At 44.6% G+C, this 23,190-nt stretch overlaps 1 protein-coding gene across 5 annotated transcripts in view; it reads left to right on the top strand.

Annotated features, from left to right (window-relative positions):
• Positions 1 to 14,544, top strand: part of Iqgap2 (IQ motif containing GTPase activating protein 2) — a 275,092-nt gene extending 260,548 nt beyond the window's left edge. For all 5 annotated transcript variants that reach the window (NM_001427125.1, XM_063281081.1, XM_008760685.4 and 2 more), the window contains 6 exons: positions 3,614 to 3,701; positions 5,801 to 6,013; positions 9,805 to 9,965; positions 11,860 to 11,997; positions 12,901 to 13,009; positions 13,606 to 14,544. In NM_001427125.1, coding sequence (NP_001414054.1) covers positions 3,614 to 3,701; positions 5,801 to 6,013; positions 9,805 to 9,965; positions 11,860 to 11,997; positions 12,901 to 13,009; positions 13,606 to 13,719 — 823 coding nt within the window. In that variant the 3' untranslated portion in view covers positions 13,720 to 14,544. The remainder of the gene's footprint in view (positions 1 to 3,613; positions 3,702 to 5,800; positions 6,014 to 9,804; positions 9,966 to 11,859; positions 11,998 to 12,900; positions 13,010 to 13,605) is intronic.
• Positions 14,545 to 23,190: the final 8,646 nt, after the last annotated feature.

Below are 23,190 nucleotides of genomic sequence, written 5' to 3'. Positions count from 1 at the left end.
TACTGACATTACTGCAATTTTAAACACTACCAAGCATTTCTGAACTCCCACAAGCACCGCTTCCGTGTCAACCTTGGGCACCCTGTGAAATAGATAAACAGAGCCGTGCGTGGAGAGGCCAAATCCCAGAGCCTTTACTCGTGCTCTGTGCTCTGTTCTCGGTCAAGTTCTGATGAGTAAACTCCCTGGTGGCTTTCTTTTCTCCTCAGTAATTCTTTCCCAGAGTTAGAGGCCTCTTCGTGTTTGGATGAGCCTGTCTTAGAGATGCTTGAACATTCTTCAGGCTGGTACACAACACCGGCTAGACACAGCTAGAAAATTAGGTTTGCACTGGGTGAGGAGGGCAACCGACCGTGAGCCAAAATGTGAACTCCTGCAGATGCTACTCTGAGAAGGTTTAAAGACCTCAGGAGCTTTTATCTTGGAAAGGTGCTGGAAGGAGCCGGGATGGTGACTCGGACTGTGACTCAGTGGTAGAGAATGTTTATGCTCCATCCACAGCACAAACAGGAGGTAGGGATGGTAGGAGGCACAGGTAACTCCCACAGGGAGATAAGGAACCGTGAATAACGCAGACCAGTAGCTCGCCTTGTCTTCAGCAATGCTAGAAACCCAAGTGTGATGATCTCTGTCTACCCGTTAAACTTCCAAGCTCTTTGTTGCCCCATCTGTGTTTCAGACAGTGGGCTGTCTTCCAGCGTCCTTCTTGTGCTGAGGTCCTATGACTAACTAGGTCTTCAGACTACTAGCTTCCAGCCGAAGAATGTTTGACTATTACATTTTCAAAGAAAACAATTTTTAGTAGGATCCACATATAGAAACTTAAATGTTCTAAAAGTCACATTCTAAAAGGACTCAGGTGAAATCATCTCTTGTCTTTCATTTTTCTGGTGTTTATTTACACATTTAAAGAATGATGCATGATGAGTGTTTCTACTTATAGAATGTAGTGTGCAATTTCAATACATGGATGCCATCTGCAGTAACCAGATCAGGGTCACTGACAGACCCATCACTACCCTCATATGCCAGTGTTTTTTGTTGGGAGCCAAAATTATGTTCTATTTAACTCAGTGAATCAAAAAAATTTTTTTTCATTTCTGTAAGAAGTGAATGGAAGGGATTGTTAAGGAGGTGTTGTGCATTCATGCCCCAGCTACGTCTTTAACTTAGAATGTGCTTCCTGCACTCACATCCGTCCACCTGGTCCAGCAGGCTCAGTGGTACTTGATGGCCAGCGGCTGCCATCTTGTGTAACATAGTTCTCTTGGTTGCAGGTGTGCTCCTCACCTGATCTGTCAGACCCCAACACAAAGTTGTTTTTACATGATGTCTTTCTGTCAAAATTGTTTCCACTTTAAAAATTAAAACAAAACAAACAACCCTATAAGGATTATGTAATTTGCACTGACCCTTGCAGCTTGTAAGGATCAAACAGGAACTGTGAGGGGGGAAAGGAGCGGGGGTTGGGGGGAGCTCCAGGTGACCTTCAACCTGCCTGTCCACAATGCTCTTTGCCCTTAAGCACATAGTAGGGAGGGGGAGTTGAGATCCCTGTGCTTGGAGCAGGTGCTGGCTTAGATGTAGACTGAGAAGGTAGAAGAACTTTGGCAATGAATTCCACAGGCCTGAGGTCATCTAGAATTCCAAGAACAACAACAGCAACAAAGTTATGTGTGCAATGTATCCTTCGGCAACTCCTGAGCAAAGAAACAGTGTTCCGTCCTGGTATAAATGATGTCATATATTTGGTGCTTAGCTGAACATAGCTGCTAGAAAGCTACTTCAACTAAGAATCACTCAGTGCTGATGGTTCTTAAAGTCATCCAAAGCTTTTGTTTCCAACCGGGTGTTTCTACCTAAAGACCAGGCACGGGGAGCTTGCCAGTAATCTAAATACTTAGAATCTCAAATATGGGGCCAGCCTGGGCTAGATACTAAATCTCTGTTTCCTTCACTCCTGATGATGATTGGAAGGAGCTGGGGTGTGTGTGTGTGTGTGTGTGTGTGTGTGTGTGTGTGTGTGTGTGTGTGTGTGTGTGTAAAGGGTCATGCAGCTTCCTGAGGCCTGGCCACCTCAGGAACACTGCCATCGCCCATGGGGCTATAATTAGCTGTGTACCCATGTTTGACTCCCTGGAGTCTTTAGCTATGCATTCTCAGACAGCCTGGAAATCCCTAGCAGGCAAGGGTCACAGGGCTAGAGGAAATCGCTCTCCAGAGACCAGGGAGAAGGGAGAAAAGGAAGCTGTGCCTGTCATGCTCGCCCATCTTGTGAAGACGTGCAAGAAATGGGAAACGAGAGAGGCCAAATTTGCAAGTGGCTTAGTGGATCTTCTCCCGTTGCTAAAATCTCACATGTGCGGTTAACCAGGACTGATTCAGAAGAAGCCACCCGTGTGCTTCAGAATACGACTGATTTTCATTTCCAGTTTCATGCTGCATGAACAGTTCCTGCTGTGGTTAAGGAAGGCCTTCATCCTCTGGACAGCCCTGAAGTTCAGTAGAGGAACGGGGCTGTGATAGCAGGGAAAGCTACAGATCTGACCGGTATTGATGCTTCTGTCTTTTGAGAGAAAGCCTCTTTCAAATAGTAGACTTCCCACAGTAGGTAACAGTGATCAAAGGTGGAAGTTTGCCCTTTTGGGTTTTTATCTTGTTGCTGTGTGGCATCTCTGGTATGGGGGATGGAATTTAAGGCCTCACGCGTGTTCTACAGAGATACATCCCCAGCCCCCACCTTCGAAGTAATTACATAACCCAATCCCTAATTAAAAGGGACAGCCAATTGCTAAAGAGCCCCTATGGAAGAATGAATGGTTCAGCACTTTCAGGGTGGTTTGCTAGCCCTGAACTTGTCTGGAACAGTTCTCCTGTTCTTGGCTCCATGCAGTGTGTGAGCGTGCACACACACACACACACACACACACACACACACACACACACACACACCCGTCAGTCAATCTCCCGTGTCCTTGAACTCCCGTCCTTTTGCTGGGCTCACCAAAAGCCCAAAGCTTCCAAGGCTCACAGGGGACTTCTGCTTCCACAGGCCTTCACCCAGCTTCTACTTTTCTCGATGGAGCAAACGAAGCAATTTAGTTATGACGTAGCCACAGGCTCAGAAGTCAGGCAGGCAGGCCCTCCTTTGTCCTTTACAGCAGCAGGACGTATCTGCAGCACTGGTCCCTGCTGCCCTTCAAAACATAATCTGTCTCAAAGGAAAGAAAATTATTTCCATAAGGAATCTTACGCCGTATCAGTGTGTAGTACTGAGAGACTAATCTTACTGGATTAGCATATAAAACCCAGACTCTGCTTATCGGGCATTTGCAGTCTCTTAGGCGGTTTAAGCAAGAACACGTCACTTTAGGAAATCATTGAAACTGCTTAATGTATCCCTAGGAGAGAAGCAGATTTTTGTGCATCAAAACTGCTGTCTGGGGGGGTGGGGATTTAGCTCAGTGGTAGAGCGCTTGCCTAGCAAGCACAAGGCCCTGGGTTCAGTCCTCAGCTCCGAAAAAGAAAAAGACAAAAAAAAAAAAAAACCAAAAAACTTCTGTCTGAACATCTGTCTCTCTCTCTCTCTCTCTTTTTTTTCCCCCTTTGTAAGGACCAAAAAGCTGATCATTGATGTGGTCCGGAACCAGCCAGGGAGCACACTGATGGAAATCTTAGAGACGCCAGCAACTGAGCAGCAGGTGACTAATCTTTACATGTATGATAATAAGTTAATAGAGATGGCGGTGGCCTTGACGTTCACACTAAATGTCCACTGTCACATAGGGGAACTTAGTGTGGACAACGGACTTCACATCTAAAGCACACGTGGACTATCCGTGGCAGATGCATTCTCTAATGGGTACTGGGTGTTTTTTTGGTTTTTTTTCCTCTACAGTAGGAACAGAGTCCTGTACCTTTCAGAGACTCTGGGTGTGAACCGCAAGCTCTGTCATTCAGCAGGTGGCTGGATACATCGGTGAAGAAATCATGCCGCTTGATAGGATGTCAAAATCCTGTGTATGCGATAACTTAGAAGAGAGATATCTCGCACAATCAAAGGTTTTTTCCCCAAGTGTGTCCGAAGTGGGAGTCCATGGTGACCTGGTGTCCTTACATTGCCACAAACAACTCAGGTTTCATGACAGTCTGAGATTAGAAATTTTACTAACATCTTTTGAGATGTATCATTAAACTGGGCACAGTGGCACAATGCCATTAATCCCTACACTTGGGAAGCAAAGACAAACAGATTTCTGTGGTCTGAGGCTAGCCTGGTCTACATAATAAGTTCCAGGATAGCCAGAGCTACATTAATAAGACTCAAAGAAAAAAAGTTGGATGTGAGGCTATGTGCTTGTAATATCAGCACTAGACAGAAGGCGCAGGAGTTCAAGGCTAGACCGGGCTGTCTCAACAACAACAAGAGGGAAAAAAAAACGGTTTGGTTCATTCTGAAATAAATCAATTAATCCCCGTGTTATTATTTTAGTGCCAATAATTGCCACTTCCTAATCGACTTAACAGAATTGCCTAATTACTTCTTAATGGGTTGTGCTCATAAATTTCTTGTTCTTAATGTAATGGGTTGCCAAGAAATCATTGTCTCCAGATTTACTTTAAAAAAAAAAAAATCAGGGCTGGGGATTTAGCTCAGTGGTAGAGCGCTTGCCTAGCAAGCACAAGGCCCTGGGTTCGGTCCCCAGCTCTGAAAAAAAGAAAAAAAAAAAAAATCAAAACTTCAAGCTATCTTATGTGTGAATGTTTTTAAGCAATCTGGATGTATAAATATACTGATTTAAGATAAAAGGTTTCTTTTTTTAGCTCTGCTGTAGCCTAAGTTAGTGCAGAGACCATACACAGACGTATGGTCTCTTGTACACCTTCATGCCCCCTAGCTTGTGACTGTGACCACTTAGAATTCTTTCTGGGCCTCAGGTACTTACCTGTAAAGGGGTTTCTAATTCCCAGACAGAGGTTAGGGAGGAACATGCTAAGCAGATGCCATAGCACCTGACACACATTCAGTATATCACCCGCCTACCAGTTCTGTTGTTTACTGCTGGCCCAGTAAGCCATTTCCGTGCCCCGATGCCCTATTACTCCACTACAATTGCACCATAGACTTGATCTGTGGTGTCGGCTGTCCTTGCAGTGAAACGGAACACCACCAGTCGCCTCGTATTACTGTCTTCTCGGACAGACTGTCTGGTTAGCACTCATTTGTGTGCACGCCATGCGCACAGGAACTGTCACCTGCAGGAATATCATTGCCCTGTGGCTCAAAGGAACTCTGCCACGGTTACTGTGAGAGGGATTCTGGGATGAGAAGGAGGTGCTCTGGCTGCCTTGCAGTTAAATGGCTTAGGAATCTGTCAGCAAGGCTGGCTGTTGAGACCTCCGTGGATGCTCAGAGCTCCGTGTCAGTGCGAGATGTACTTTTAATTTTCTCAACCGGGCTACCCAGGAATTGAGATTCTTCATCCAGGGAATTACAAAGTAATAGTTATACTAAGGCAGTCGGTCACCTTGGCAAGAAAACAGCACCTTTGAGCTTTGGCCAAATTAGGCCCAGTATTACTTCTGTGTTGAATTTATTGTTGTTGTCGTCGTTTGTGTTTCTTTATTGTTGCTTTTCTTTTTTTTTTTCTTTTTGTCTTGTTTTGTTTTTTTAATTGGAAATAGTTTTTCTCCCAAAGTTTCCTTCAAAACCGTAAAGAGCCTATCCAGGTGCTAATCTTTAGACTTCGTATGTGTGACTTGGAGAGATCGGACATTCTGTTGACATTCTCTTTTTCAGGAACTAGAGCACACCAAAGACATGGAGAGCCGTGCTGTTGCAGACTCCAGGGCCCTGGAGGAAGGGAAGCAGAGCCAAGCAGTGATTGAAGATGCGAGCCTGCCTCTTGAGCAAAAGAAGAGGAAGATCCAGAGGAATCTACGGACGCTGGAGCAGACTGGACACGTGTCCTCCAAAAACAAGTACCAAGACATTCTCAACGAGATCGCCAAGGTATCTGGAAATACCTTTCTTCCTTTTCCACGTAGACGTTTGCTAGCACATGCGGGGCATCCTGGGAGATGACCTGGGGACTCACAGGAGCATACGGGGTTCCTGTTTTCCTTAGTATTCTGAAGTTTTAAAGGTTTTGAGGATTTGTGGCTTCTTTAAGGAATAGATACAACTCCCCCAGGCCAGGAGGAGAGTCAAACACACCAGGGTAAACACTCTGGGAATGTAATGAGCAGTGAGTTCTGTTACAACTCTAAGTCAGGGGTTTGGGGATTTAGCTCAGTGGTAGAGCGCTTGCCTAGCAAGCGCAAGACCCTGGGTTTGGTCCCCAGCTCTGAAAAAAAAGAAAAAAAAAGAAAAAAGAAAAAAACAAAACAACTCTAAGTCAGGGCTACCTACTGCCTGCCCACCCGCCTGCCTGCCTGCCTGCCTGCCTGCTTGCTTGTTTTATGATGCTTTGGGAAACAATTGTTTCTTTCACTGTTCACTGTCCTAAAGTCCCAATTGCTCTTGGGAGCTGCCGTTGAGATGGTAACTGTATGTCCCTGCGAATCTGCTTTGACGCAGTTGAGCCTTACTGCAGCTCAGACTTAAAGGTTTGTTTCTGTTTCTCACGGCACATCTTGCACTTGAGAATGTCCTGGGAAAGTGATCTCAACTTTGTGCAAGGAAACAGGAAATGGTTGAGATCTGTTTGCTGAGGATAAGGAAGGACATATTTGGGTAAAAAGGACATTTCATTTTTTTTTTCATTCAAATGTATACATCCGTGTGGGTCTGAGCTTAAAATCAGTTAAATAATTAGAGGAACATGTTCTTTGTCAAGCCCTGGAGTTAAATGAGCAGTCTGATTCTTTGGTGGAAAATTATGGTCGCTTTAGCAGAAGGATTATATCTCTTGCCCTGAGTAATCTAAAGAAGCCATCCTTTCTTTTCAAAGTTTGGGTAGAGAATAGTTCTCTTTGAGATTATGAGACAAAGAAGTCAGGGCCGTTTGCAATCAATGAGAAAGCTCTGTTTATTAATGAAGATTTATTTCAGGAGGTGTTGGGAAATATGCCTCTGAATTCCTGCAACAGTTGGTTTTAATCTGTTCACAAAAGAAACATCGTGTGAAACAGGCAACATTTCAAGTAAAATGTTCTCATAGCTTACTGGCTTATTTTTAAATTTTATTTAGAGAGAGAGAGAGAGAGAGAGAGAGAGAGAGTGCTTGTGTGTGTCTGAATCTGAGTATTAGCACATATGTAACACAGTGTATGCACAGGGAGGTCAGAGGACAACCTTTGTGAGTTCACAACTCCTACTTTTTTGAGGCAGTTTCACTTGTCTCTGCTGTGCAGAGTCCTCCAGGGTAGCTGGCCCAGGAGCTTCCAGCCAATTCTGGTTTCCACCTCCCATCTCACAGAAGGAGCGCTGCAATGCTGCCACATCTGAGTTTTTATGTGGGTTCTGGGCCTCAGACACAAGTCATCCAGTTTGCATGGCAAGCACTTTTGCCTACTGAGAACTCTCCCTGCCCTTACTGAATGACTTTTTTTTTTTTTTTTTTGTCATTCAAGAGAGTGCCCCTGAATAGTTTGAGCCCCGTTTATTTATACAGAATTTATTCAGAGCTTTCAAACACATTCAGCTTCAGATTTTCCTTAATCATTATCCAAGAGTCTCAACAAGTACTTATTAGAATTCGTTTTAAGCTCCCCTTATTTCCTTGTGATTAATCTTTTTCATACTTTTTTAATTAATCATTCCGTTCGTTTATATCCCAAATGATGCCCCCCATCCCACATCCGCCCTCCCTCCTACCCTTTGCCTGTATGAGGGTGCTCCCCCACCCACCCACACTCTCCCATCCCATTGCTCCAGCCTACGCTGGGGCATCAAGCCTCCCCAGGACCAAGGGCCTCCCCTTCCATTGCTGTCACTGAATGCCTTTTTAAACCTAGATCTTCAAGTTCAGTTTTAACACGACTCCCAGGATCTATGAGCAGAAAGACAAAAACCATATTCTAGGAATTCTATTTAAATCTAAGTATGGTCCTCTCTTGCTATCTGGAGGGAACTGGGTTTTGGATTCCAGCCAACAACCAGAATCCATGGGTGCTCAAGTTTCTTATATGAAATGGGTAATGTTTGTGTGTGAGCTACTCAGGTCCCCCTGCCCGTGTTTTACTAAAAGTAAAATCAAATGTGTCTTGCCACTTCACCAAGACTGACTCACCCCTAGGCTCAAGCAGTTTTCCTGTCTCAGCCTCGGAAGTGGCTGGGACCCACAGGTGTGTGCCATCATGCCTGGCATATACTGTATGTCATATACTATATATACATGTATAATATAGACATATACACTATATGGCATATACTGGCATATAAGGATGTCTTTCCCATATACTCTACGTCATATCCCAAATAGTATGTAATTGCTTAAGGTTCCGAATGCAATCTAAGTGCTGTGTAAATATGTGTTCCCTACATTGCTTAGGGAGTAGTAAAAGGCTAACTATGCTCATTACAGAGGCAGTTTTCTTTTTCCTCTGTATTTTTAGTCCTTGTTCAAATCCAGGGCGGAGCTATAGAAATGGAGCCAGTTTTCAATCTTCTCAAGTCAGGAGAGCCATCGATGAACTGAGATCATATGTGAACATTAACCTTTATGGCTTAAAATATTTTTCCAAGAGGGAAGTTCAAAAGAGTCTGAAGAAATCACATTTCTCTAGCTAAGGTTTTCTTTGCGTTCCTTTTTCCTTCTCCGATGAGAGATTCCCGGCTGCTCTCTAGCTTGCCTGTCTAGGAAGACTTTGAACTTCTCAACTGCTCGCCTCAGCCTCCCGAGTGCTGGGGTGACAGGCGGACACCACTGGGCTTCACTCACTCATCGGACCCAAGGCGTCACATATGCTGTTAAGCAAGCACTCTACCAACTGAGCTACAACCCAGCCTTTTTTGCCTTTTTAAAAGCTTTTTTATTTCCTTAAACTGTTTGATGGTTCTCATATTAAGGGTGCAGGGTTGTCTGTAAAGTGTGTGTGTGGGGGGGTGGTGTGTGTGTGGGGTGGGGGTGGTGTGTGTGTGTGTGCTGTGTGTATGGGGGGTGGTGTGTGTGTGTGCTGTGTGTGTGTGCTGTGTGTATGGGGGGTGCTGTGTGTGGGGGGTGGGAGTGGTGTGTGTGTGTTTGTGTGTGCTGTGTGTGCTGAGTGTGTATGAAGTGTGTGCGTGTGTGTGTGTGTTTGTGTGTGGGTGTGTGTGTGTGTGTCTATACTCTTCTCTGAGTAGGCCGATGAAATCCAGAGGTTAACACTGGATACCATTCTTCATAGTTTACTACCCTAATTTTGAGACCAATCTCTCTGGAACCTGAATCTCACAGTAGTTTCAGCTAACTATCCCGCTAGCCAGTGAGCCCCCAAGGTCTCCCTGTGCCTGCCCCCAAGCTCTGGGGCTACACATGTGTGCTACCATGCCAAGCTGTTATGTAAGGCTTAGGGATCTGAACTCGAATCCTCGGGAGAGCACTTTACTGACTGATCCATCTCCCGAGTCTACTTCTCTCACTGAAGTGGGTGGAAATAAACTTTAGTAACCCTCTTAAAATAAAAATTGGAGCAGAAAATGATAACAATGTGTTGGGCTATGTTAATATATATAATGAGGTAGGTGCCTGAGATAAACTATAATCAGCAGTCATACACCGGCCTGCTACCTGTTTTTTCTTCTTCTAAAGCATCAGTCTTCAGAAGAAGCGAGAGGCAGGCTCCCTCCAGCCCGTCATTATAGCCCTTTACTTGTTTCAGGATATTCGAAATCAAAGAATCCACCGCAAGCTTCGAAAGGCTGAGCTGTCAAAACTTCAGCAGACCCTGAACGCACTTAATAAGAAGGCAGCATTTTATGAGGATCAAATTAATTATTATGACACCTACATCAAGACCTGTGTAGACAACCTGAAAAGAAAGTGAGTTCAGATCCCCTTGGTGTCCATTCACAGTGTTGGGATTTGTTTGGGGAGACTACAGCACTGGTGGTGGCCTGGGTTGCTTTGGAATCGTTCTAGTTTGCCTTATACTGCTGATAAAGGCCATGACCAGAGCAGCGCGGGGAGGAAAGGGTTTCATTGGCTTGCATGTGCATGTCCTTCCCATCAGTAAGGGAACTCTAGTAGGAACCTGGGGCAGGAATTGGAGGCAGAGAACACAGAAGAGTGGTACTCACTGACTTGCTCTTCATGGACTATTCAGACTGTTTTCCTATAGAACCCAGGACCACCAGCCTAGAGAAGACACCACCCACAGTGGGCTCCCCCCAACCCCCATTGATCACTCATTAAGAAAATGACCTACAGGTTTGCTTCTGCCAAGCTTAAGGAGGTGTTTCCTCAATTGGGGTTTCCTAGATTGGCTTTAAAATGACTTGAAGGTCTCAAATGACTTTAGATGAGTCACACTGACATAAAACTATCCAGCAGCTATATGTCTATTTGATTTGAGAATGTTTATGACGAACAGGAATTTGTTTACCTGATAGCGTTAGATAAGTCAGGTACTTGCTAATTGCACTGAACTAATGACCTAAATTTTAAATTAATCTATTTTTATTTTATGTGCATGCTTTGTCTGCATGTATCCGAGCAAGGGTGTCAGATCCCTTAGAACTGGAGTTACAAACAGTTGTGAACTGCCATGTGGGTACTGGGAATTGAACTCAGGTCCTCTGGAAGACCAGTCAGTACTCTTAACCCCTGAGCCATCTCTCCAGCCCCAATGACCTAAATTTTAATAATTTAAAATTCCTTGTTGATTTTTTTTAAAGTCATTTCTGACACGATAGGCTAAATTTTGGCAGCTCTCTCATACCCATTATTAATAAATTATAAATTTTTTTATATACAATCTAATGACTCTCAGTGACAACTCTTTTGCTGATAATTATTCTTATCACTAGACTGGGTCAATGCTGATTAAAGTTTAATTACCCACTTAAGTGCGTGATACGATGTTTCCAGATAACTCTCCTCTGCATAAAAAGCAGTAGGAAGTGACACTATGTAGGAAAATCAATAGTGTTACTCATAGGAAGTCTGAAGAAAAGAGATAGTCTCCTCATCTGCCTTATAGTCTCCTCATCACCTTACTCCGGGCCGTCTTCATTCCTTTGCTTGAAGGCTGTGCAAGTCTTTTTTTAACACTCTACCGTAGAGAAATCGATCAAGCAAACTTTCAGTTGAATATGATCCCTAGTGGTTTGGCTTCACATAGCTTTACAGCAACTTTAAGCCATGAACTCTGTAGTCCTAAGGTGGGTTCTGAGTCTCTAATAGTTTGTGATCTTGATTTTCTCATGTTTAACATGAGGTTGAGAGTGCTGTCTTCTTGGGGGTAGCTGTGAAAGCGAAATGAAATTACTTGTAGCAAAGGCATGCATTAATATCAAAGGACCATGGAAACCATTCATTTTGGAAAATACAAACTGATATGTTTAAAGTATATATTTGGAACATAATATGTATAAAGTATATATTTGGAACAGGGCTAGATCAGTTTTATTAATACCTTCAGTTTGGAACAGCAAGTTCATGTAATTACTCTGGGGCTACTTCAGTGACTTACTTACAAGACAGACACTTGGTCCGGTATGCCTGAGAATGCAGCATACCTTTTAGTTTAAACACCAACTTCAGTCACTTAGGAAATCTACATGGGTAGTGATTCCAAAGCATGGGGATCGTTGTCACCTTCTATCAAAGATCAGTACAGTCCCCCCACCTCCCCACCCCTGAACTGTGGGGTGTCTCTGGCCACGGTTGCACCATTTGGAACATCTTGACAACAGGTCTGTTCTCTTTGGCTCAGAAATTCTCGGAGATCAATTAAACTGGATGGAAAAGCAGAACCCAAAGGAACGAAGAGAGTGAAGCCAGTGAGGTACACAGCAGCAAAACTACATGACAAAGGTGTCCTGCTGGGCATAGATGATCTTCAAACCAACCAGTAAGTAGGGGCCAGCATTGCCCTCCAGTCATACACAAGCTGACTAGGAGGTCCTGGGTGGCTTGGAGGGTCTGTTTGCTCTAGCAAGGCTTAGCCTGTGTTACAGATCACTAGTCATATGCCTCACCACCCCACCACCCGACCTTCAACACCAGGCCCTGATGTGATTGGTCCTGAGAAGGGTGTGTAGCCAGAAGTCATGTGTCCTAAGGTTTGTCCAGTATATGATCTGAGGGTCTCTCTTGGTCCCTTCAAACGAACTGAGTCAGAGCCATGAGCATGAAAGGCTGCCTTTTGATCTTGGTGCAAGAGTTACTAACAGTTACTAAACAGTGTTTGCATTTCAAAACTACAAGCCGTGACAGCCCCTGGTCAGAACCACCTCGACCAGCCTGCTGGAATTCAAGGTGGAAGAACCAACAGGAATGGCGGTACATGCCCTCAGCAGGCACACCGTGCATTCGAGCATGCCTTGCTCTGCCTTTGCAGAGGGCCATGAGCCTCACGCATATCCTTCCTGTCTTCCTTTGTCTCAAGAGAAGTCATCCTTTGGCGTTGGCCTTCTCTCTGACTCCCTCCTCCTTCCAGGACCGGGCCCACAGCATCTGATTCTATAAGCTCTGTGAGCACACCTCTTCTCCTCGTGAAGTTTCTGTAAAGAGGATTACCTAATGAACGTTGCTGTCCCAACAGGGGTATAAGGCCATGTCCAAGGATCACACCTGCTGGTTCCTTTGTAATTAGTAGTTCAGATCCCAGCAGTGGAAGATGATGCAGGGTGTTCGGCTGCCCCGGGATCCCCACACCAGTCTGCTCACTGGCCCTACGTTGAACTGTGTCGGTTTCTTTCTTCTTTAGCGGTTTTCTTGTGATCGCGTGTGTCTGACTGTTCCTCTTCCATAGGTTTAAGAATGTTATGTTCGATATCATAGCTACTGAGGACATGGGCATCTTTGACGTCAGATCCAAATTCCTCGGCGTTGAGATGGAAAAGGTGCAACTCAATATTCAGGTGAGCTGGGGTTTTACCCAGAGGCCATTGCGGCTCTCCTTGCATACTACGCCGCAGCACCTGACAAACCTTGCTGCCAGAACTGACAGCCTGAGTTTAATTTCTGGAACTCAGATAGTAGAAGGACCTCCACATGCGCGCACACACACACACACACACACACACACACGAAAATTGTGTCTGATATTAACTGATAATAGTTTTCTTCCATGCAGTTTTTTTTTTCCAGTGCTGAAGTTCAAGCCCAAAAGCTTTCACACACACACTAACTAACTCTGTACCACGGAATTATAACCTCAGCCCTCTGTCTGTCAGTCAGCCATTTGTTCTACTCTCAGCAGTAATTCTCTCAGTGTATCTTAACCACACCACCACTCACCGTCACTTACGAACTTGTTAAAACGCAGCTCTCAACCCTAGAGCTGCCACGGGCTCAGGATTCCAAGTTCTAGCTTACCTGTATTTGTAAGCATACTAACGCTTTAGAAGCCACATGGGATTATTGGATCAGCCAGGTCTATTTCGTCATTGGTTCTTCTGGTGCATTTTTAAACAATGGCATCACACTGAGATGTCCTCCTTCCCTCTGGTTCCAGGACTTACTTCAGATGCAGTATGAAGGGGTGGCCGTGATGAAGATGTTCGATAAGGTGAAAGTAAACGTGAATCTTCTCATTTACCTTCTGAACAAGAAGTTCTACGGGAAGTGACGTGCCGACTGCTGAGGGACTCGTGGACTCTCTACTGCCTGCCTTGAGAAATGAGTTTGTCTAGTATTTTTGTTTTAAAACATGATTGAAATCACGGCTTATAAATGTGTGATTTTTTTTTTTAAAGACCAAAACTGTTCTGAAGAATGTAGCCACGTGCCTTTTTGATAATTGGATACTGCAGCAGGGGGATAGACAAGATGGGCTGATGGGACACACCCAGTACTGTGGCACAGGTACTCCGTCTGAAAAGTTCTGAACGCCCTGTGATTTGTTTTAAAGTAGGGGGAGAAAGTTGAGCTGACTAGGGACAAATGTATAAACCTATTTTCCTATGAAAAAAAATTTTTAAATGTCCCACTTAAATGATGTAATTCTTCACAGATTGTTTTTTTTTTATCTGTGGAGAAATAGAGATCTAATTAATTTGTAATGAATTATTTAGACATATAGTTCTAAGCCCTGCCTTCTGGGAATTACCGGTTTTAAAGAGAACTTTTGTGCAATTCAAAATGAAGTTTTTTATAAGCAATTGAAAGTGATGACACAGCAACACTTTCTGTATAAAAGTATATATTTTATGTGATTTATTCGATTTATTCAAAGTGCACTACTGCCTCATGGGAAGGCTCCTGTAGGAGGAGTCCCAGGAAACACAGTGGATAGCAAGTAGAGACCCCCACCTTCACCTTCACCTTTTATTTGAATACTTCAATTGTGCCTCTCAATTTTTTTGTAATGCTATAAAATCAGTATCTAGATGGTTTTTAAATGTATTCTTTGAAAATTGTTTTATGTAAAATAAATGTTACTTAATTACATGAAGGTGGTTTTCTCAAGGTGTTTTAATGAGTCCAACTCAGTGGGCAGAAGACTCTTGGTGGGGCTCCTCAGGGAAAGAAGTCATATACCCAGAGCTGTGCAGATTGGGGTACAGAGGAAGGACATGGGCCCCCAAATTCAACCATCCATGGGCTGATTCATGGGCAATCCAGAGATCCAGTCAGCCTTTACTGGATCCCAACTGATTCCAACCAGAAGGGGAAAGGGGGCAGAAGTTTGGAACAAAAATGCTTTGAATTACAAAGGCCACTCTTGCCTACTTCCTTTTGACCAATAGTAGGTTCCAGCCAGCCAGGGTCCTCCCCTCAGTCTGTTTTGTGTGGTCACCACGAAATGTGCTTGCGGCTGGGCACTTTGCAAGACAAAAATGCTCATTTAATTCCAAGTTCTGGAGGGCTCTGAGCAGAGCGCCAGCAGCTCAGTATTATTCACAGTAGATGAGGAAGAAACAAAATACCAGCCAGGACACTCTCGCTTCGAAACAGTGTTTCTAAACCTGGGGGTCAGAGAACCCTTTCACAGGGGTCGCCTAAGACCATCAGAAAACATAGAATATTTACATTATGATTCATAACAGTACCGCAAAATACACTTATGAAGTAGCAACAATGTAATAATTGTATGGTTCAGAGTCACCGCAGCACGAAGAACTGTAAGGGTCACAGCATTGGGAAGGCTGGGCCCCTCTGCTTTATGGAACAACCCTCTCTGCCCCCAAACCCTAATCTAGCCTCTTAAAGACATTACTCTGCTCATGAGGTTAGAGCTCCTACGGTTTAATTAACCCTTAAAGGTCCCACCATCTCTCAACATCTTTACTGAGACTCAAACATCAAGGCAGGTTCAATACACAAATGGGGACAAGCCGCATCCAAGCTATGGAGATCTCTAAATAGGCAGCTAAGTATCCAGTTAAAACAGGGAGCAAAGAGAGGGAAGAGAGGATGATCTGTTAATGAAAGAGAAAGAAAGATAGTAGGAGCTTGGACCCTGGTGCTAGACCTTTCCTGGCACCTTACTCATCTATTCAACAGGCTTATTTTCCTTAGGGATTATAAAGTCTGCTTAATAGAGAAAAATGAACTTAAGTTTAAAATCAACAAAATTTGGAAAATTCTGATAAGTAGGGTCCTTTTTTATATATAGTTTATTTTTATTCTATGTGCATTGGTATTTTGCCTGCACGGATGTCAGTGTGAGGGTGTTTGATCTTGGAGTTATAGACAGTTGTGAGCCGCCATGTGGTTGCTGGGAATTGAACCTGGGTCCTCTGGAAGAGCAGTCAGTGCTCTTAGCCTCGGAACCACCTCTCTAGCCCCAGAATCCTCTATTTTCATAGTTGTTTCAGACTACATAGAATTTTTTTAATTTCTCTAAATACGAGTGTTTTGACCACATGCATGCATGTACACAATGTGCATGTCTGGTGTCCAAAGCTGTCAAAAGAGGGCATCAGACCCCCTGGCACTGGAGCTATGAATAAGCCATTGTATGGGAACTAGGAATTGAACCGGGGTCCTCTGCAACAATTGCTGTGAACTGCTGAGCCAGCTCTCCATCCCCAAGCAACATATATTTTTGACAAATACTGCAGAACAATTCTATCGCAACAATGTATAACTGTGGGAGTGGCTTGCTTTTGTTTGGTTTTTTTGTTTGTTTGTTTGTTTTTGTTTTTTTTCTTATTTGCACATCGTTAGCCTTAATATGACTCAGTAGAAGCACTCTGGTAAGTTTTATCTTACCAGCAGTTTCCTCTTCCTCCTGCCAATACTACACAATGTTTTAGTGAGGGTTTTCATTGCTGTGAACAGATACCATGACCAAGGCAACTCTTAGAGCATGTTTACACACGTCTGTGGGTGGTTCTTGCCTGTGTACACATGTGTGGAACCAGAGGCTCCACTTTGAATGCCTTCCTCTATCCCTGTTCCATCCTGCTTTTTTTTTTTTTTTTTTTGGTTCTTTTTTTCGGAGCTGGGGACCGAACCCAGGGCCTTGTGCTTCCTAGGCAAGCGCTCTACCACTGAGCTAAATCCCCAACCCCCCATCCTGCTTTTTGAGACAGGGTCTTTCACTGAATCTAGAGCTTGCCTTTTAGCTCTGTTGGCTGGCTAGGCCCTAGGCTTCACCTGTGTCTACCCACCCTCTGTCCCAGCACAGACAGGCAGCACTATGCCGGGCTCCTATGTGGGCACTGGGATTGGCACTACTATAATGCTTTTCACAAAGATGGTTCCTAGACTGTGACATGATCGTGGTTCCACTATTACAAAAGACATCTTTAGTCAAGGACGTTGAGAGTGCTGTATTCCTCTAACTTCTTCAGTGGCACTTTAGTTTTTACACTGTGCACTCCTAGCTGTTGGTATTCTAAGCTCCACCCCCACGGCTACCTGGCAACAGCCAGGTATGCTCCGCCCCACAATTGCCTGGCAACAACAAGCTATACCTGAGCATATGGGGGCTGCTTGCCCCCTCCCTCTCCCTCTTGCTTTCTCTTTGCTCTTTGTTCTCTTCCCTGCTCTTCCCCTTGTCCCTTCTCTCCCCATCTCTCCCCTCCCCCCCACATGCTCGTGGCCAGCCTCCATTACTTATCCCCCCTTCTACTCTTCTTCTCTCATTAAACCTTTCCACATGGAACCATGTTGGCTTGGTGTGCTCTGTCTGGAAAGCGAGCCAAGATTCCAACCCCAACACTAGCTGGCCTGGAACTAACTATGTAGACCAGGCTGGCCTAACTGCTGGAACTAAAGGTATGTGGACAACTGGCCCATTCCTGGCACTTTGAAAAGCAAAAACCATGGCAGCCCCAGTCACTCTCCATCGATCTACTCTTTGAGCCCCAGGGAGGGAAGACCTGTGCACATTATTCAGGAAGTTAGTGACCAACCTATGTTGTCATTGTGTGGTACAAACCATCAGGGCTTTAGTGTACAGGTCCCTGGGGTAACTTGTGGGTGTGTGTGTATGGACACTAATTAGAGATACTTTTCATGATGTGACATTTACGATTTTTGTGGTTAAGCGGGGGTCAGTGGTGTTCCTCAAACATCTAGAGGTAACCACAGAACCGTAACCGCTGAGAGGCCATTTCATGTGTATTAGATCTTACTGCCGGTTAGCTATTTGAAAGCACCATTGCCTCTGGTACTGAAGCCAGGACCTGGTAAGGGGTTAAAAGAGTCTTCAAGCTCTAGGTCAGCGGTTCTCACCCTTCCTAGTGCTCAGGCCCTTTCATACAGTTCCTCATGTTGTCGTAATATCCGAGCATAAAATCGTTTTCATTGCTACCTCATCGTTAATTTCCCTACTGTTATGAATCATGATGTAAATATTTCTGGAGCTAGAAGTTTGTCAAAGAGGTCATGGCACACAGGTTGAAAACAGCTGCTGCAGAAGCTGTGTTTCCCACTCCTCGGTTGAGTGCCTGGCGATGCCTTATCAATACTCTGAGCAGATAGGGCTCTGTGATGGGGTGAGGAGGACAGCATTCCTCCTTCCCATGCCCTCCTGAGTTCGGTACTGCTTTACATGGACAGTTGGATGGACAGAGAGTCTGTGATGACCTGATGCTAACGGAACATCCTTTCCACTTCCATATAAGACAGCTGCTATGGACTTAGTCAGCTGCCTTGTTTTCCTTAGAATGTAAACTCTCCAAGCTAAAACACACTAGAGCTGATCCCTTTATACAGGAACTGAAGTTTCTGTTTTAAGATGGGATCTCATGTAGCCCGACTGACGTCAAAGTCATCCTAACATCGATGTAGCTGAGGGTGAGCTTGAGCTCTTGGTGGTCCTGCCCTTGCCTCTCAAGTGCTGGGATTACAAGCGTGCACCACAGTGACCTGATGAACAAAAATTTTGTTTTCTTTTGAATAGATACTAAATTTGGCCTTGCTCAGGGACCCGGGCCATACCACTCTCCTGGGGGCGAATTACTGGAAATACTCGTCATTCCTTTGTGAGACACACTTTTTTCTAAACCTGAAATATGAATATAAGTTTGTAACAAAAAAGGCAAAAACAGGTCTCCTCCTGAATAGGTTGTAATTTATTTAAATCTACTGTTTGCTTGGAGAAGAGATGAGGAGGTCTTGGGCAAACAGGAAGTGGCTGCTCTTACTTCCTGTGCTTTCATGGGACAGGGGCTCTCATATTCCTACCACTAGCTGATAAAAGGAAATTACTAGGTGCATTCCTAGAATATTCTGTTATCTTTGGAGAGCTTTGAATAGAGGGAGGAAATGATACTCGAAACAGGTAGTGTTAGTGGCTGAAAGGAGCAGGGCCCCAAACATCCGGAGATTAGAGTTTACACCGCAGTGGTGCTGTGTTTGTCTTTAAACACTGGTCCATGCCATCCACAGGGGAGGGTTGCTAATGACTCACACTCTTTGGTGCCAGGTGAGTTAAAATAGGGACTGTAAAGGCCCAGAGTGCACAAGCAGTTCCAACGGAAACAGTGCTATAAAGCCGAGACTCTGTGAAGATTACTCATTACTTCTGATGAGGTTGTCCGCCCTCCCCAACGGGCATCTGCTAGAAAAGTGTCAGAAGGGTCGGGCACAAGTGGCAAGGAGCTAAAGAAGCAGAGGGACTTGACATCCTTTTCCAGGAGTTCTAAAGGCCATACAGTGAGGAGAGAGATGTGTTCAAGCTGCAGAGGGGGGGGGGGGGGGTGAGAAAGAGAGAGAGAGAGAGAGAGAGAGAGAGGGGGGGGGTGAAATATGAAAATTCACTTTCCGATCAAGGTAGAGACAAAACTATAGATAAAAATATTTCGAGGAATAAAACTCAATTCACATATAGCGAAATACTAAGGTTGCAGGTGTGCACCACCATGCCTGACTTGGAACCACACTCAATTTTCCTGGTTCTCCCTAAAGCTATGGTTGACAAAATATGATCACTGCCACCCACAGCCCCCAAGTATCCACAACAGCAGCAGCAGAATCTCAGACCAACTGCATCAAAACCTCTGGAGACACAGCCCAGCACTGTGGCTTCAGTCTTCCAGCTGACCCTGCTCTGTGCCTGAATACCATGTCTTACTCTAAACTTTAGTGTGGGCACTTTCAGAGCTCACCACCACCCAGGGGCATTTTCAGTACAGTGGTCCAGGATGGGGTCCAGGGATCCATATTTAAAATTTACGGGCTGGAGAGATGGCTCAGCGGTTAAGAGCACTGACTGCTCTTCCAGAGGTCCTGAGTTCAAATCCCAGCAACCACATGGTGGCTCACAACCATCTGTAATGGGATCCAATGCCTTCTTCTGGTGTGTCTGAAGACAGCTACAGTGTATATAATAAATAAATAAATCTTTAAAAAAAATTTACAATTGCTTTCTGAAGGATTTTCAATTGTTTTTGTAAATGATGTAATTAATAATCCGTAATCTGGGGCTGGCGAGATGGCTCAGTGCTCAAGACCACTTGCTGCTCTTACGGAGGACCAGGGTTCAATTCCCAGCACCGACCCAGCTCACAAACCATCTGTGGACTCCAGTTCCAGAGGAGTTGATAGCCTCGTCTGGCCTCTGCAGGCACTGCTTGAACACGGTGTACAGACACACACGCAGGAAAAAACAGCCATACTCATAAAACTTTAAAAAAGAAATCTCTCACGAATATTCAGGAAATGCCTCATTCTGTCCCTTCGCTTTGCTTGCTGTGCTGCTGCCATGTCCTGAAAGACACTTCAGGAAATATGCACAATGACTTCAATATTTCAAGGGCCCTCTCTCTCCAGGATACATTTTGTTCTAATGTAACAGCTCCCCAAAGTATCCTCTTAATACTTCTCACCATTTCTACCATTTGTGTGTGTGTGTGTGTGTGTGCTCATGCATGTTCACACACGTGTGTGTGCTCATGGATGTTCACATGCATGTGTGAGTGCATATGAAAGCCACTGAACAACCTCAAGTGTCATTCCTCAGGCACCACCCACCTCTTTTTGACATAGGATCACCTTCTAGCCTGGAGCTTGCTAGGCAGTTTGGTCAGGGAGTCCCGGGGATCTGCGTGCCTCTGCTTCTCTCCCCAGTGCTGGAATTACACATACACACCACTCTAATTGGCTTTCATATACATTGGTTCTGGGGATGATACTTGAGTACTCCTTCTCTCAAGCTATCTCTCCAGCTCTTCCAGCTTTTTTTAAGGGATGGATAGACCTACAAATATTTATTTGTGTCATTATTAAATAATGTACGGAACCCTAACACTAATCACAAAGACCGCAGACTCAAAGGCAGAAGGTAACTCCGTTCCCTTAAGTTTTGCTCTCTGCAGTTTCATTCATCAACTGCCAAATGTTAAATGGAAAATTCCAGAAATAAAAGTTTTAATGCCATCCTAGGGAGAATGCTAAAAACTTGCTTCAGGGGCTGGGTAGACAGCTCAGGGGTTAAGAGCACTGAGATCGCTGTTTGTAGAGGACCTTGTTCAGCTCCCAGCACCCACATAGTGGTTCACAACTATTTGAAAGTCCAGTTCCGGGGAATCCAATGTCCTCTTCTGAGTTCTGTGGAAACTAGGCATGCATGTGGTACAAACACTTAACGGAAGGCAAATCACATTAAAAAAAATCTTTTAAACTCTTTTCAAACTTACTCTAGTCCAGGGTTTTATGAGTGAATCATTCTATTCAGTGTATCCACACTATATACACTACACCCTTGTTATTAACCATCTCAGTATTACAGTGTCCCAGTATCTCAGCGCTTGTGACCAAGTAACTCTTATCTTATTCAACAGTGATCCGGAAGCACAAAAGAGTGATGCTCAGAGGGAATCATGACCCATGAAAGAAAAGATTAACTCTGATACTAGGGAGCAATGCAGCACAAGTTACTGCAGAAACCCACCTGCTTGCAGGGTTTAGCGCTTTCCAGCTTTCAGACTTCCATAGAGTCTAGAAACATCTCTGTGGATGAAAATAATTCTATACTTTGCATCTTTGAACTGTCAAAACCTTGTCACTTGCTTTATCATTTTTTTAAATTCCAGTGTCTTCTTTTTCCCCAAACCTTCTGTAAAAAGGTTTATTTATTTCATATATGAGTACACTGTCACCGTCTTCAGACACACCAGAAGAGGGCATCAGATCTCATTACAGATGGTTGTGAGCTACCATGTGGTTGCTGAGATTTGAACTCAAGACCTCTGGAAGAGCAGTCAGTGCTCTTAACCACTGAGCCATCTCTCCAGCCCTAGTTTCAATGTCTTTACAATCAGTGGGAGCATCTCTTAGAAGCAATGGTATTCCTTGGGTTAATTGCAGCAATTTTCTTTTTCTCACCTGTGGTCCATAAAAGCCATGAATCTAAAATCCCAACAGCATTTCAGAGAGGTGAGGAAAACGATACCATGTTATTAATGTGTGCAGAAATATGCTAATGGTCTCCACTTACCCTAAAACGTGCTTTCTGGAAAGATTCCAGTGGGAAAGATTTTAAATGGCATTGTTTACTGGGTGATTGCACAACTGACTGTGCAACTTATGAAGACCATGAGGCAGCTCTGAGGGTAAGGGGAGGAGATGGCCTCTAATCTTGTTTTCTCCATTGTGGAAATGTTGGAATTCTAGTTAGGGAAAGACAGTCTTTACGCAAAATTGCCCTTTTCAAAGCCTTTGCAGGGAGTGCAGAATACCACTGTACTGGCTAGTTTTATATCATCTTGACAGAAGCTAAAGTCGTCTGAGAGGAGAGAAACAGGACTGAGAAAATGCCTTCCTAAAATCTGGACTTGCACATGCCCGTAGGGAATTTTCTTAATTGGTGTTTGATGGGGAGGGCCCAGCCCATTGTGGGTGTGGCCATCGCTGGCCTAATGGTCCTGCGCTCTGTAAGAAAGCAAGGCGGTAAGCAGCACCCTTCCATGGCCTCGGCTTCAGCTCCTGCCTCCTGGGTCCTGCCACTCTTTGAGTTCCTGTTGTGACTTCCTTTATTGATGAGCACTTATATGGAAGTATAAGCCAAAACACCCCTTTCCTCTCCAACTTGCTTTTTTGGTTGTGGTGTTTCATTGCGGCAATAGAAACCCTAAGACAATCACAGCACTTCAGAGCGCTGAGCTGCGAATTGGCTCTTTCAGAAACTCTGGGTAGAGGACCAGGATTCTTTTTCGGGGTGTCTTCCTCACTGGACTCTTTCTAAGTAAAATAGGCTGGCGGTTCCTCCTCGCTAGGCCTCAACCGTGATACCCCTTTTGATATCTAACGCTGAAATGTAGCCAAGCGCAAACTGTAAAGTGCGAAGGACTCTTTAAAATTTCCCAGTGCTGCCCCTCCTCCTCCCACCCAGCATCCTACTGGCGGGAGGCACCTAGCATTACCCTGGACACTGGGGCCTGTGACTCTGGCTCAGGGGTTCGTTTCTGTAGGCAAGAGCTTGGAGAACCTGCGCCTGGGATACCTTGTCCATTTCCAGTCTTGTGGAAGATCAAGGCTAGACGTGATCCGTCTAAGCTCGCAAAATAAATTGAATTTCGAGAAATGTCAAGCACTGTCCACACATCCGGGGACACCCATGTCACTGCAGGGCCAATCTTTAAATGCATCTCCCATAAATTAAAAAAAAAATTAGAAGTCACTCGCCGACTTTAAGCTAAACTCC

Source organism: Rattus norvegicus, chromosome 2 (assembly GCF_036323735.1).
Source record: "Rattus norvegicus strain BN/NHsdMcwi chromosome 2, GRCr8, whole genome shotgun sequence".
NCBI classification, from domain to species: Eukaryota; Metazoa; Chordata; class Mammalia; order Rodentia; family Muridae; genus Rattus; species Rattus norvegicus.
Note: the sequence above shows the minus strand (reverse complement) of the source record. Positions and strands in the feature narration are given on the sequence as shown.